Raw genomic sequence first — 14,578 nt, 5'->3', positions numbered from 1 at the left:
CATGCCCATCTGACCAGCCGTTTGCCGTGATTAAATGACAGACAGACAGACATTACGCCCATTATAGTATGATATGAATAGGAGGGGAGGGAGGAGGAGCATTACATCGCTAATTTGGAGAGCATGATTTCGACAAAAGCGAGTAGGTTCATTATAAAATTGTTTTGTAGGGTGGTGGGAATTAAGGTCCCCAATTATACAAATTATACAACAGGAGAATCGTGAATAATACTGTGTAACTCCCCTAAGATCATGCAGTAATGATCGAAATTATTGTTATTTTCCCATGGCATATAAACATTAATTATTAAGATTTTAGAGTTCCCTACTGTCACTTGAAGCCCCAGCAATCTGTCACTCCTGTAGGTCACCATCTTTGTCTATTGTCTAACGATTTGTGCCACAGGAGAGAAAGGCCCCCTTTCAGGCGACTGGCTATGATTTGATCTGTAAATTGCATCGATAAAGAAGTCGAGAAGGTTCCAAAGTCTTCATGTATTGAATCGCAGATGGGAAAGGTCATGTGGCCAGAGGAGCGTTTATTGCAATGCAACGATCTCTTTGAAGTTTTTTTGCAGAACATGTTTAGAAGAGGAATGTTCTGCTTGAGGCCAAAAAAAAATATTCCAAGGAGATTATGTTTAATGTATCCATGGCTACTCACGAAGATGGGAGATGAATGCGCTGATCATTTGGGTGGATGGTGGGTCAGCCAGGAGGAGTGCGGGCAGTCAACTCGCCGTAGGCGGGTGCGGTCGGCTGGCAACTTTGCGGTGGAAATGACACTGGTCGGGGTGTCAGTAAGTTCCCCTGGGGTTTGGTTGGTCCCGGATTAGGTTATATCTTGAAAATTAATATATTAGGACCGAAATTCTCGCCTTTAAGAACGTCGAGGTGTTGAAATAGCAGGTAATCCTGTAAGCCACTTTATGTTTACTTTTTGCATGGGAATTCGTGAGAGATGAGTGGGTCAGAGCCAGTGAGAAACTTGACTCTCTACTATGGCGTCTAGCGTCACCGATGAGCGCAGATTGTGAATTACTACGTGACATCTCTTCTCAAGTGTCGGGTGGGTGAAAGACGAATGTTAGGCTCCGGTCCAGCGGCCAAACAAGATGTTCTTCTCTTCTTTCTGCTTGTTTGTATCTGCCAGCTGCCAGACACCTCATAATCACTCTCATCTGCATCCCCGATGGGGGGTTGGGGGGTGGGGGCGGGAGAGATAGGCTTGGGAGAATCAGAGGGCTGGTAATCATCACCGATCTATCTTCCGCCGGAGGCACAGGGGAGGGAGAAGTTGGGAAACTAACAGTCCCCTCAGAACGTTCTTAGGTGATGGGGACACTCCCGTGTTGCTGGGAGGCGAGGAAAAACTGGATGCCGCATTCAAATGAGTCTGGTGGCTATCTGTGCAATTGTCTATCGAATCCTGCACTCCTTTGATCGCATCCCAGATCCGTGCGAGATTGTTTGTTTCCACAGCTGTAAGACTGTCTAGGGATTCCTGTAGTCCTTGATCACGTCCCAGATTCTTGAGAATTTATCATTTGTCTCCTCGATTTTTTCAGAGTTTTTTTCCAATTGTTTCTGAGAGTGATTTGCTGTTTTGGAAGGCATTTTCTGCCGTGTGGTACCGCAGGTAGGCTTTAGGTCAGCAGGCCCTTTGGAGGCAGATGTAAGGGTCATCGGCGTAGATTTCCACCATGCAGGTCCTTATAGCCACTTAGTGATAAATGATATTTTCTTGTGAGAGGACAGGTCTTTCGCGGATCGCTCCTTGAGAATGTTCTCTGGTATCAGATCTTTGCATTTCGTATATGCAACGTTAATTTCCTCATCGGGGAAGACATCACTGACAGATAGTATAGCGGACTCGACGTCGGAACCGTCAGGCACACCGGTAGGTGCCAGGGTCACTTGCGCAACGGTTGGAGGTTGGTCGGATGACATTTTTGTGGTAAAGGAAGGGCCAAGCACTAACACATACACTGCATTCGTTTACCATTTCGCAGGACCAATAGTCCTCGAGTAGCTGTGATTTGAAAGATTTCTAAGGCACTGATTGGAGCAGAAAGACCGCCGGGTATTACGTGGAGACACTGTTAACACATTGCTTACTATAAGAGTTGTCAATTTTTACCAGATACAAATGTAATTAAAATACATATGTATATATATATATATATATATATATATATATATATATAATATAAATATTAGATTATATATATATATATATATATATATATATATATATACATGTATATATATGACATATTTTTAAATATTACTCCCAAGAAATGTTTAACGAAGAACATATCTTTAAAAAAATATGTTATTGGTAAATAAACATTATATATTCTATACAAAAAGTGTATTGTGGGTAAAGTATGATACGTTTCTTATCGAAAACTAGAATATCGGGAAAAATATCCACTTGTTATATATAGTAAAACGAGAGGATTTTCTTGGTAAAAATACAATGTCTCTGTTTCTGGGTAAATGTAATATCCGGTGAACACTGCCACCGGTACCGTAATTACAGAGGATAAATTCATCAGAATTAAAACCCCCATCTCTGTATCGCATAACTTCAGAGAAGGAGAGATGTATCATTTTGAAAGCTAGCTATGATTAATTCCTTATTCCTTTTCCTCAACAAAATCATTTATTCCATTTCTCAGCTTCTTTTTGGGTCATTTTTAGTCAGACTCTGAACTGTGCACTTGGTTATACTGAAGCAAGCACTGTGTTTTATCATGTAATATTGGAGGTTGGTCAGTATTTGACTAAACTGCCTTATACCAGCACATGCTCTTGCCCTAGGCATCCAGTAAATGTGATAAGGCGTTTAGGGGCCTGGTTTAGATCTGTGATTACCACCACCAACCCAATGTGAACGACGACGGAGGCTGCTCAGGCAGTGAACTGATGTCATTCATATTTCAAAATACTGCCATATTCTTCTGCGCTTATTTTTATACAAAAGACAGAGCTATTAAATTGTTTTCCGGAAAAAATGTCAGCATCCGTTCAATTACGATAAAAGGTGAAACTAGATGATAGAATCTTTTACGAATAAAGAGCTGGGAAAGACTAAACTTAACTGAGTCACCGTAGCAATTGCGTAGGTTGTAGCTCTCAGCAGATCAGACAAGTTACTTTTACTGGGTTTAAACAGAGCACTGAATGAAGGAAAACCGAAGTAAACTGGTGAAAGATAAATGAATGAAAGGTAAAAGAACAATTATTGAATAGATAACCTACGCTACAACATTATCTTGTCCAGACAAGAACAAAGAAGATCAACAACGCAAACCAAAAAAAAATGGTTTAGTTAAAGTCGGAGCAAGCGATAGGATGATGCTAATTAGGGCTGGAAAACAAAAGCAGCAAGAGAGTACCAGAGCAGGACAATAGAGGGAAAGACATTAGCTGAACCGTAAGCTCACAATGGTAATGATGTCTACATAGTAGATATGGGAGAAGGTGGGCTGACGGGTTTCACAGGCTATATGATAAGGAGAGGAGGGACATACTCTCTCTCTCTCTCTCTCTCTCTCTGAATAATTGCGGAAAATAACAAAACGAAATTCGCTTAAAACATGTTGGATGTACGAGTATTCTTTTCATAAGGACAATAAAATAAGACAGGAGATACAGTTTCTTAACAGATATGGACAAGGCTGTGTCTATACACACACACACACACACACACACACACACACACACACACACACATATATATATATATATATATATATATATATATATATATATATATATATATATATATATATATATATATGGAGAGAGAGAGAGAGAGAGAGAGAAAAAATAAAACCGTTTAAAAATTTAGACAATGGGAAAGAAAAAAAGAAAAATATAAAAAAAAGTAAAAGAGAGACCAGAAGACACCGTTATATTTCGGTATTATCTTCTCTCATTTTCCTAGATTTATTGCATAAAAATGACTAGAGATACTTGATGGCAAATACAAAGCATTTGTTATTTCTTTTTCTGAAACCCTAGACCCAATAAAGGCAAACCCGAGAGTCACAGCAGAGCAACAACAAAAGCCAGCTGACACAGAGGGATTTTACCTGTGAGTGTGATGTAATATTAAGGATGTTTAGCCGCTGAAGGTGAACGGGGCCCTTACTTGACACCCTGAACTTGAGTTACCTGACGAAGGAGTGCCCCCTGAACGAAGCACATCACCGGATCACGTCCGCCCAGCCTAGAGCAAAAAAAAAAAGGTGGATAAATGGTTACTCGATCACTTCGTGCCCTTGATGAGGCGGTCCCATGCCGTCGTAGGATCCCTCCGTCGTATATATACACCCTGAGCCAGGCTCTGCAGGCATAACACGCAAGTCAAGCTCTATTGAGTACCTTAGCGCTTCAGAAGAATCCGCTCTTCAACTGGTGAGTTGAGTTCCTCTCTGCGCAAGTGCAGGATAGAATTGGTTCAGTTCATTCGCCTCTGGGTTTGCTGTTGCTCTGGTGAAGAGGAAAATTTTTCATCGCTGCTTTAATTAAGCAGAAAACCTGTTCGCTTTTATATCGACAGGAACATTTTCCGGTTCCTTATTCACACAGCCAATAAATGAATAATTCTCTATTTGCTCTTTCACGGAAAAGATGGATTTTTCCTTTATTCGGTATAACTAAGATAGTTAATAACAATTTCTTTCCCCGAGAGCATAAGCACAACAAGGAAGCCATCTGCTCGCTGTTGAACAAGTGCAAGTCTTGAATCATAGTTATCGAAGTTACAGATACAAGTTAAAGAATCATGCAAATCTATAATTACCTTATAGACTGATGCAAAAAGTTTCCTTCAACGTACTGAAATGCCAATTAGGCATTTGCTACGCACGTTTAAGTGAGAAGAAATGGAACAGGAAAAGTTCATCTGTTTACTGGATCTGTTTTACAACAATATAAGGATATTATTTTCTGCTGTTCAGTAACATCAGTTTAGTTGAAATGAGCCCAGCATACCAAATTATATATAGGCAATTCAGGGCCTTGCTCTATCGCTTCATTGTACGTATGTCTATTGTTCGAACACTTTTCCAGAGAAATTTATACAAACCTCATCCGATTTTTGCGGTTTTGTGTTCTTTATCTATAAAGCTCTCTCTCTCTCTCTCTCTCTCTCTCTCTCTCTCAGATGGGGTTTAGAGTTTCCAGTAGACTACTAACATGATAAGATAACATCCACACGTAACTTCCCATGCAATTATTAAGGTCAAGAACTTTGAAAACATTTAAACAGTAAGTGTATTATACACACATAGTGTCATTCACACCGTATATATAGTGTATATATATATATGTATATATATATATATATATATTATATATACAGTATATATATATATATATATATATATATATATATAAATAATTTACTTTAACTGTAACCCAACTGCGCTCTATGAACATAAACTATATTAACATGGAAAGCATACGTTTTCGGCTACAATTATCACTAACACTGAGAAGACTGGGCAAGGTGGTATTCTTATGATATATATATATATATATATATATTATATATATATATATATATATATATATATATATATATATATATATATAAGTCTATCACATTACCGTGATTCATATACAAATAACGAACTACAAATGTCCTTTAATATCTAATTCGCTCTACCTCGGAATTAATATGTTTTCATATATGTTTAACCGCGAGGGAATTTACTAAGCGATAATAGAATTGGCGATCGACAGACGCGAACCATCGACCTCTCAATTCCAGGAGTGGCAGTGAAGCCCCAAACAACAAAAACCCCGCCACCGCAAGTCCTGGAATTGAGAGTTCGATGGTTCGCGTCTGTCGATCGACCCAATTCTATTTATCGCTTAATAAATTCCCCCTCGGTTAAACATATATGAAAATATATTAATTCCGAGGTAGAGCGAATTAGATGTTAAATGACATTGTAGCTCGATATATATATATATATATATAATATATATATATATATATATATATATATATATATATATATATATATATATATATATATATATATATATATATATAAACGATTCTCTTTTTTAAGTCAGCTTTTCGAACGTCCTCGTTTGTATGTATATTTCTAATACACTTTTTACATTTACACCATAGTGGGGTTTCTTTACCAATAATAATAATAATAATAATAATAATAATAATAATAATAATGATAATAATATAGCTCGTTCATATAATCTGATTCCCATTGCCTATCTGTCAGGTTCATATACTTGGTTTCATTTAATACTGGTAACAGATTCTCTTCGTTTTTCCTCTGGACGTGATCTTCATTTCCTTCTGGTCTGGTCTAGAAAAAGGCAATGGATAGCCCATCTCTTTTCCCTCAGCAGAGAAAAAAAAATCACTGGCTCTTCTTTTCTTGGACGTCTACCACGAAGAAGAGTCGTGAAAGATTTATGCCTCAGTGAAAGAATTTGATGAAAGCCTTGCGATTCCCCACAGGTGAAAGATGCACGCCAAACCACAGTCGTAGTGGCACTCTTGGCCGCCCTAGTGAGCTCGCAGGTCAACGCCCAGGTGCCAGACGCTATCAGGAAGCTGCGGGAACCTCTGACCAAAATCAGCCTCCGAGAAATGTTTACGAACATGGAGAATCCCAACACAGTCACTTTCTACACCAAGTGCGTCATCGGAGAGGCGACTTGTGACAGAGTCGGTTCACGCTCTCAAACGTGAGTTTTCTCGGTTGCGTTTATGTCGTTCGATCACTGATTAGATCTGTGAAAGGAACGACAGCATTTAAAGAGATAAATAGCACTACAATCAATTAACGTCACTATAAGTATTTTTTGTGGTTCGGTTACTGACAGGGTTTTAGGATGTATGACTTCCAGTGTTAGATTAGATGTGAGGTGAGCTATAGTGTTTGAACAGAGCAGTTCAACCAGTTAACAACATACAAGTAAGGTATTTAACAGAGAGCAGTAAGCCATGACTAATCTGATTAAGTACATTTCCTTTAAACGATTACCATTATTGTCATTGTTATAACCGTTAAGAGATAACTAACCGACCCCTGGGTTGCATTTGTATGTTCTCATAGTTTTGGCCGAGGAGAGAGCTACAGTATTTGGACAGAATTAGTGCGAAGCATTAGTGCCACTATAGCGCGATATCTAAATGAGAGAGCAGTGAAGTTAATATTACTATTCTGAATAAGAACATTTACTTTAAACAGATTATTATGATCATCATCATCATCATTATCACGATTCTAAGGTAGCTCAACTAGACCACTGGCTTACAATTGTATATTCTCATAGTTTTGGCCAGAAGGATGTTCTCATAAAATAGGTGGAAATCAGAGCAGGGTAAAGTTAAACAAGTCAACGAGCTAAGAGGGAACAACACAAAGGGAGGCCAGCGAGCATCACTCTTGGATGCCTAAAAAGAAAAATGACGTTGCAAAGAACATTTACTATCTCACATGATGCGTTGGTTCTCCAATCCCTAATTCCCTTCCTGTTCTTCTTCCCTGCAGATATTCTGACTGACCACATCCCTGGACAGAATCTCTGCCACGGCTGCACTGACTGCGAGAGGGAGCGCCTCGATTACGTCATTGATATCGTCAAGGAGAAGTACCCCAAACACGCATGCGCCGTGCAAAATAGCTTGAAAAAGAATTTGTTTGGCACTAGCGTGTGCGCATAATCGAAGGGGAAACATTGAGATGGAGGGAGAGGGTTATCGGTGCTAAACACAGTGTTGTTCCTTCCTTTTGAATAAATAGAGTTTTATCGAATATAGAGGACTAATACTGTTTGTTTTCACTCCTGACGATTGTTTTCAGAAGGGAAAGTACAAGTTATTCTTATATCCAAAAACATTCACTCAAAAACAGTTTATGGCAATACAACTATGCTATCTGACCCGTAGGTACTACTGACTAGTGAAGATGTATCATTCTTACGTTTATTACTAGTATCAGTAGTGGTGATATGTGCACTCATTCACAAATACAAAATTTCTGTGGAATGACATTAACAAATTTTGAAAAAATAAGAAAGCAAAAACAAGAAAAATAGAATGATAGGATGATAGTGATATCAAAGCAATTAAAGAAAAAAGTATACATCCATATATATATCCTATAAATTCCAACACATACTTCACTTCCATTATAAATATGTCATTACTCTGAACAGTTCATCCTCTAGTTAATAAATTTTCAACACCATTCACATTTTCTCCGTCTCTTGTCCATGTATAGATTAATTGCAAACGATAGTAATTAGAATTAGGGTGCAACGGACTTTGTCGCGACTGTTTATATGGAAAAGCTTCAAGAAATCAGCGAATACTTTGGGTGGTTGAACGCCACAAGTGTCCGTATGTATATGATACCATAATAATATATATATATATATATATATATTATATATATATATATATATATATACATAAGTATACAATACATATTATCCTATATATATATATATATATATATATATATATATATATAAACATACAAAAGTTGGTATACCTGATACCAAAATTGCTGTTAAAACTATAAAAAAAAAAATTCATCTACTCCACTGATAAATTGCGAAAGTTATTCTTGCAAAAATATTAAGGTAGAAGGTGAAGATAAATCCGTCTATATATATATTATATTATATATATATTCTTATATATATATATATATATATAGATAATATACCATATATAATATAATATATAATATATATATATATATATATATATATATACATACATGCATACTAGCTGACCAACCTAGCGCTGCACTAGAAAACTCTGAATGAAAACTGATAAACTCTCTCTCTCTCTCTCTCTCTCTCTCTCTCTCTCTCCCTTTCCTGTTAAGATTGTTGATGATTCATTTACATTGCCCAGCATTTTTGACGTTTTGTATTTCACCACTCTTCCCACTGAGGCTAAATTTGGACTTGAAAAGCATGGGAGTGTCTCTGTTCATCCCAGCAATCTCAAAAACTATGGAGTAGACACTAACATATATTATTTTTTACATTTTCATTTAACCCTTCTCACCCCCACCCGCCACCCCATCTTCATATCATGGCTTAAATTGGACTTCAAGGGCATCGGGAGTGTCACTATTCACCTCAAATTAGACTGATATTTGTCGTTTTTCGCTAATTTTTACATGTCATCCCCTTCCCAACCCTTCTCAACGCTCCCTTCCTACTGGGGCTGAACTTGGAATTGAAGGCCATTGGAAGTGTCACTATTCATCTTAGCAACCTCAAAAACTATGGCTTAGACACTAATATCTGTTATTATCTGTCATTTTTATGTTACCCCCTTATCATCTCCTTTCCTATGAGGACTGAACTTGGCATCAGGAGTGTCACTATTCATCGCAGCAACCTCGAAAACTATGGATTAGACACTAGTAACTGTCGTTTTAGGTTATTTTTAAATGTCATCCAATTTCCAACCCTTTTCACTTCCCCCCCCCCCCCCCACCCCTCACTATTGGGGCTGAACTTGACTTGAAAGGCATTGGGAGTGTCATTATTCATCTCAGTGACTCAAAAAACTTGGATTAGACACTAATATCTGTCGATTTTGGTTACATTTACATGTCACCCCTTTCCCATACCTCTTCAACCACCCTCTCTATTGGGACTGAACTTAGACTTAAAGGGCCTTGGGACTGTTAGTATTCATTTCAATGATCTGGAAAACTATGGGTTTAACATTAAATCATTCATTTTTGGTTATTTTTACATCACCCATTCCGACCTAATTAAGACTGAACTTTGGCTTGAAGGCCATCAAGAGTGTTATTATTAATCTCAGCCACCTCAAAAACTGTGGATTAGACGCTATTATGTTGTTTTCAATTATTTTTATTTTCACCTCTTCCAACCTCCTTCCTCACACACACTCCCTTTGGTATCAGTGATGTCTTGTCCCCACATTATTCTTTCCCCGGTGCTAAGTTGTATGTATACCTAGTTTGGCTGAAATTGATCAATGGATGATAAAGTGTATGTGGCACAAACACACACACACACACACACATACAACCATTTATATAGATATATATATATATATATATATATATATATATATATATATACATATATATATATATATATATATATATATATATATATATATATATATATAAACTATTTTGTTTTATATATACTTTTCAAGGAACATAAACTGAATAAGCAAACGCATTCTTGACCAGGAGTAATAGTTATGAACAACTTTACTTTTCGCTTTCTCTCTCTCTCTCTCTCTCTTCTCTCTACGCTCAAAAACAGGAAATCCTTTTGTAGGACAAACAAGGTTAGCACATCTGCCTTATCATCAAGAAATAACGGCCAGAACGCGCCCTGCTATGAGCAGTTACCTCTGTGTCTTATATCAAGATTTAAAACCCTATAGTGATTAATAACTTTCCAGTTAAAATATATAACTCTTTGGCACCTCTCTAAACAGGTGGGCCACAGCACACGAAATCAGCAGCCCACTGAACCAAGGCCAGTGACTAAACTGGGTATCCACTATGGGTATACATATATATATATATATATCATATATATATATATATATATATATATATGTATGATATATACATATATATATATATGTATATTATACATACATATATATATATATCTATATATATATATGTATATATACATATATATATATATATATATATATATTATATATATATATATAAGCAAATACCACAGGAAAGTGATAGGCAGAAATCCTAACGCTTTCGTCTTTACTAAGACGAAAGCACTTGGATTTATCCTTATCATTTTATTGTGGTATTCGCTTATCTAATTAAGTCAAGTGCATCTACTGTGAATTTTTAAGTGTAAGCACACACACACACACACACACACACATATATATTATATATATATATATATATATATATATATATATATATATATATATATAATTCAAGTAATCTTCTTAGACACGAAGATACGTATTTCAGTCGTATTTCACAAAGGAAAATGAAAGGTGTGTCAGGATATGCCCTACAATTTCGTCCTGCAATGGACCTCTTCTTGGAGCGTTTATCAATAAACGCATCAAGAAGAGGTCCATTGGAGGACGAAAATTTTGGGCATACTCCGACAAAGACACCTTCATTTTCCTATGAGGAATACAACTGAATACATATGTAGTATTATATAGATATATATATATATATATATATATATATATATATATATATATATATATATATATAAATGTATAATCCGGAGGACATAGGAGTAGTCTTACGAACCAAATCTTTAAAGTAATAGAAATGAAAACATTAAAAGGACGTAAAGCAATGTGCGACAAGGAAACTAACATTGAACTGAACTTCGGAATTTGTTTGGGAAGAAATAAAAAGGGAAAAAGACAAGAGTTCATCATAAAGCATACTGAGCTTACCAACAAAGACATCAACAACAACACATTATGTTACGATAATAATTTTGCGATTTACAGCGTTATATATTGAAGAACATGATCAGATATGTCTCAAGTTTAACGTTAATTCTTTTATTTGAGACGCAAATTCATGCATGAATTTCCATACTCTGTATGAGTATGAGAACTGCATGAGTCCGTAACTCACATAAATTTAATGTTATAAATATACGTTTCATATTCAAACATTGTATCTAATGAATTAGTTGAAACTTTTTTCACGACAATTTTGTTACTACATTAAAAATCGACGAAAAAATTAAATATGTTGTTGTTCAGCTTCTGGGTGAAAACCTTCTAACCTGTATATTAAAAGATGCTAAAAATGGATTGAAATGTGTACGTATATATTCAATTACATAAAAAAACAAACTTAAACTCAATTACAAATCTCAGCTTTCAGTTTAAAATTACTTTTGAAATGCCATATTTGAATCTAATGTTTTCCAATTCGACTAATATATCATATAACACTTGAATAATAAATATATTATTATTATTATTATTATTATTATTATTATTATTATTATTATTATTAGGGAAAAACTCTCTATCACGAGAGTATATATAAAGTTCTAAAGGGTCCACAATAATACAAAGTGTAAAAAGTCCGTGTATAATTTTGAAGACTTTTCAGAAAGCTTTCGAACCCTTCCCTGGGTTCATCTTCAGTCCAAATGAACAATAAGTTACGACAAGTACAGAGGTAAATTTACCTCTGTACTTGTCGTAACTTATTGTTCATTTGGACTGAAGATGAACCCAGGAAGGGTTCGAAAGCTTTCTGTAGTCTTCAAAATTAATTACACGGACTTTTTACACTTTGTATTATTGTGGACCCTTTAGAACATTATTATTATTATTATTATTATTATTATATTATTATTATTATTATTAATTATTATTATTATTATTATTATTATTATTCAGTAGATGAAACCTGTTCACATGGAACAAGCTCACAGGGGCCATTGACATAAAATTCAAGCTTCCAAAGAGTTTGGTGGTCATTGGGAAGAAGTAAGAGGAAGTAAAGGGAAATACTGGAAAGAAAATACCCCACTTGTTAAAAATGAAATACAGTAATTAATTAATAAATAGATAAAAAGATAAAATGTATTGAAATGCAAGAAAAATAGCAATATAAATCCTAAATCATTCAATTACTGATGTCATTATTTACAATATGTTAATTATATCGCGTTACAAGCATATTTGCACATAAAAGAAAATGAAAGCAGGTTGTGCACTGACTGCTTAAACTATTTTCGCGACTGATGACACTGGTATTATTTGTGGAGGCAAAATGGTAGCCAGAGGGAAAGACCACATTACAAATGAGACAGGCGAGAGTGCAGTTCAAACTTGCTCGTAAGCACTGCAGATTAAATGAAAGCAACTAAGAGTCGATGCAATGTCTAGAAACTTAGAATCCGGTGATTATTCTGCGGGTTTGGAAAGACATCCAGTCCTTAAATCACAAAACTAAAAAAGCTGTCACAGAGAGTAGGGGAAGCAAGCGTCGGTGGGCGATCACTTCAGCAATATCCTGAATTGCATAAACGATCAAGACTCCCGAAGGGATGTATACAGTGGTGCTCAAATCTCATGCGACATGATTCTTCTTGTATCGTCCAGATTCTCAGACTCAACGTGATGTTTGCCAAGTAGTGGTTATACTTTTTTTCTAATGTTCATACATGTCGAAAAGTTTGTGAATTACACAGCTTGCCCTATTTTCTTTATTGTTACATAGGAAATATGATCCCTTTTATGCATTGGTATATTTCGTAATCTGTGATTTGAATTTGATTGATTTTCATTTTTTTATGCTGCTAAGTTCTAAGTGCGATGTGATAAGCACACTTTACATGCTCCTCGGACTGGTCAACATAACTACGTCTGCTGCATGCTTATGATAGTAGACCTAATAAGCTCAAGAGTCGTAACAACATTTTCAACGTAGGAATATGAATTAAAACAAGTTTTCTTGAATGTTGAAGCTTTCGGCTTTGTTTAAGCTGCCTGTATGTTGCAAAATGTTTTGTAGGCCTAAAAAAAATAATAATTAAGCCATTCTGAGATATATCTGTTTTAACGAATTATTTGTAGATATTACTGTTTTTTGACGAATACAATAGGAATATGAATTATAACCCAGATTTCTTTGAATGTTGAAGTTTTAGGCTGCGTTTAAGCTGCCTATATGTTGCAAAATTATTTATAGGCCTAAAAGAATAACTAAGCATTATGAGATGTAATGTTTACTAATGTTTTTGTTTGTAGAGATTACCTGTTCTTTGAGGAATAAAAGATGATGATTTTGATTATATGGAGAAGATGACTATTAATCGAAATATCATAAGTATGAATATCAAGGCGTATGGAAGACTTGTTTTCCAACTGGTTTAAGATATTATTTTCCTAAAAGTCCTTCTCTTGCTTTTGGTGTATAATTTATTCTTTCATAAGGTAACTTGAAACAAAAATGTGTAGATAACCTCATTTGCTTTCGGCCAGAATTGTTAACAGAGAGATGTGACTGTTAATTTTAAAGTAAAGAAATCTAACAACTAGGCCTAGGCAACAATATCTTGGCTTTGACAAAAGAATAATTGCATAGGCGAAATATTTGCTAGTATGCCATAATTTTTAAATATTTAAGAATTATAAACAATTAATTATGTATAAAAATCCACATATTCCTTTAACACATATAAAGGTAAGTGTTTTCAAGATAATTTCATTGTCGCTACTCAGTGTAGACCTACTTATGTTACACCGGGTGGTTGTTGTTGCACCGCATTATAGGAAACGTCACACATGCTCCCCTCACACGTTGATGTCGGTGGGCGCATTCTACTTTTGTATATACATATTTACATTTCATTTTTTTTTTTCAGCATTGAGGTGCAAAAAGCAATCAATAGGACTATTTTCAAAATTTCATGTTGGCTTTGGAAGCATTATTAATGTTATGACAACATTTTTTTTTTTTTTTTTTTTTTTTTTTTTTTTTTTTTTTTTTGTTTTTTTTTTTTTTTTTTTTTTTTTTTTTTTTTT

At 35.3% G+C, this 14,578-nt stretch overlaps 1 protein-coding gene across 1 annotated transcript in view; it reads left to right on the top strand.

The window, feature by feature from the left end:
- Nucleotides 1-7,812, top strand: part of LOC135218947 (uncharacterized) — a 25,744-nt gene extending 17,932 nt beyond the window's left edge. Inside the window, exons 2-3 of the mRNA XM_064255386.1 lie at nucleotides 6,512-6,741; nucleotides 7,396-7,812. Coding sequence (XP_064111456.1) covers nucleotides 6,512-6,741; nucleotides 7,396-7,723 — 558 coding nt within the window. The 3' untranslated portion in view covers nucleotides 7,724-7,812. The remainder of the gene's footprint in view (nucleotides 1-6,511; nucleotides 6,742-7,395) is intronic.
- The last annotated feature ends 6,766 nt before the right edge of the window (nucleotides 7,813-14,578 follow it).

Source organism: Macrobrachium nipponense, chromosome 1 (genome assembly GCF_015104395.2).
Source record: "Macrobrachium nipponense isolate FS-2020 chromosome 1, ASM1510439v2, whole genome shotgun sequence".
NCBI classification, from domain to species: Eukaryota; Metazoa; Arthropoda; class Malacostraca; order Decapoda; family Palaemonidae; genus Macrobrachium; species Macrobrachium nipponense.
The sequence above is the reverse complement of the archived record's forward strand: the minus strand, read 5'-3'. Positions and strand labels throughout refer to the sequence as shown.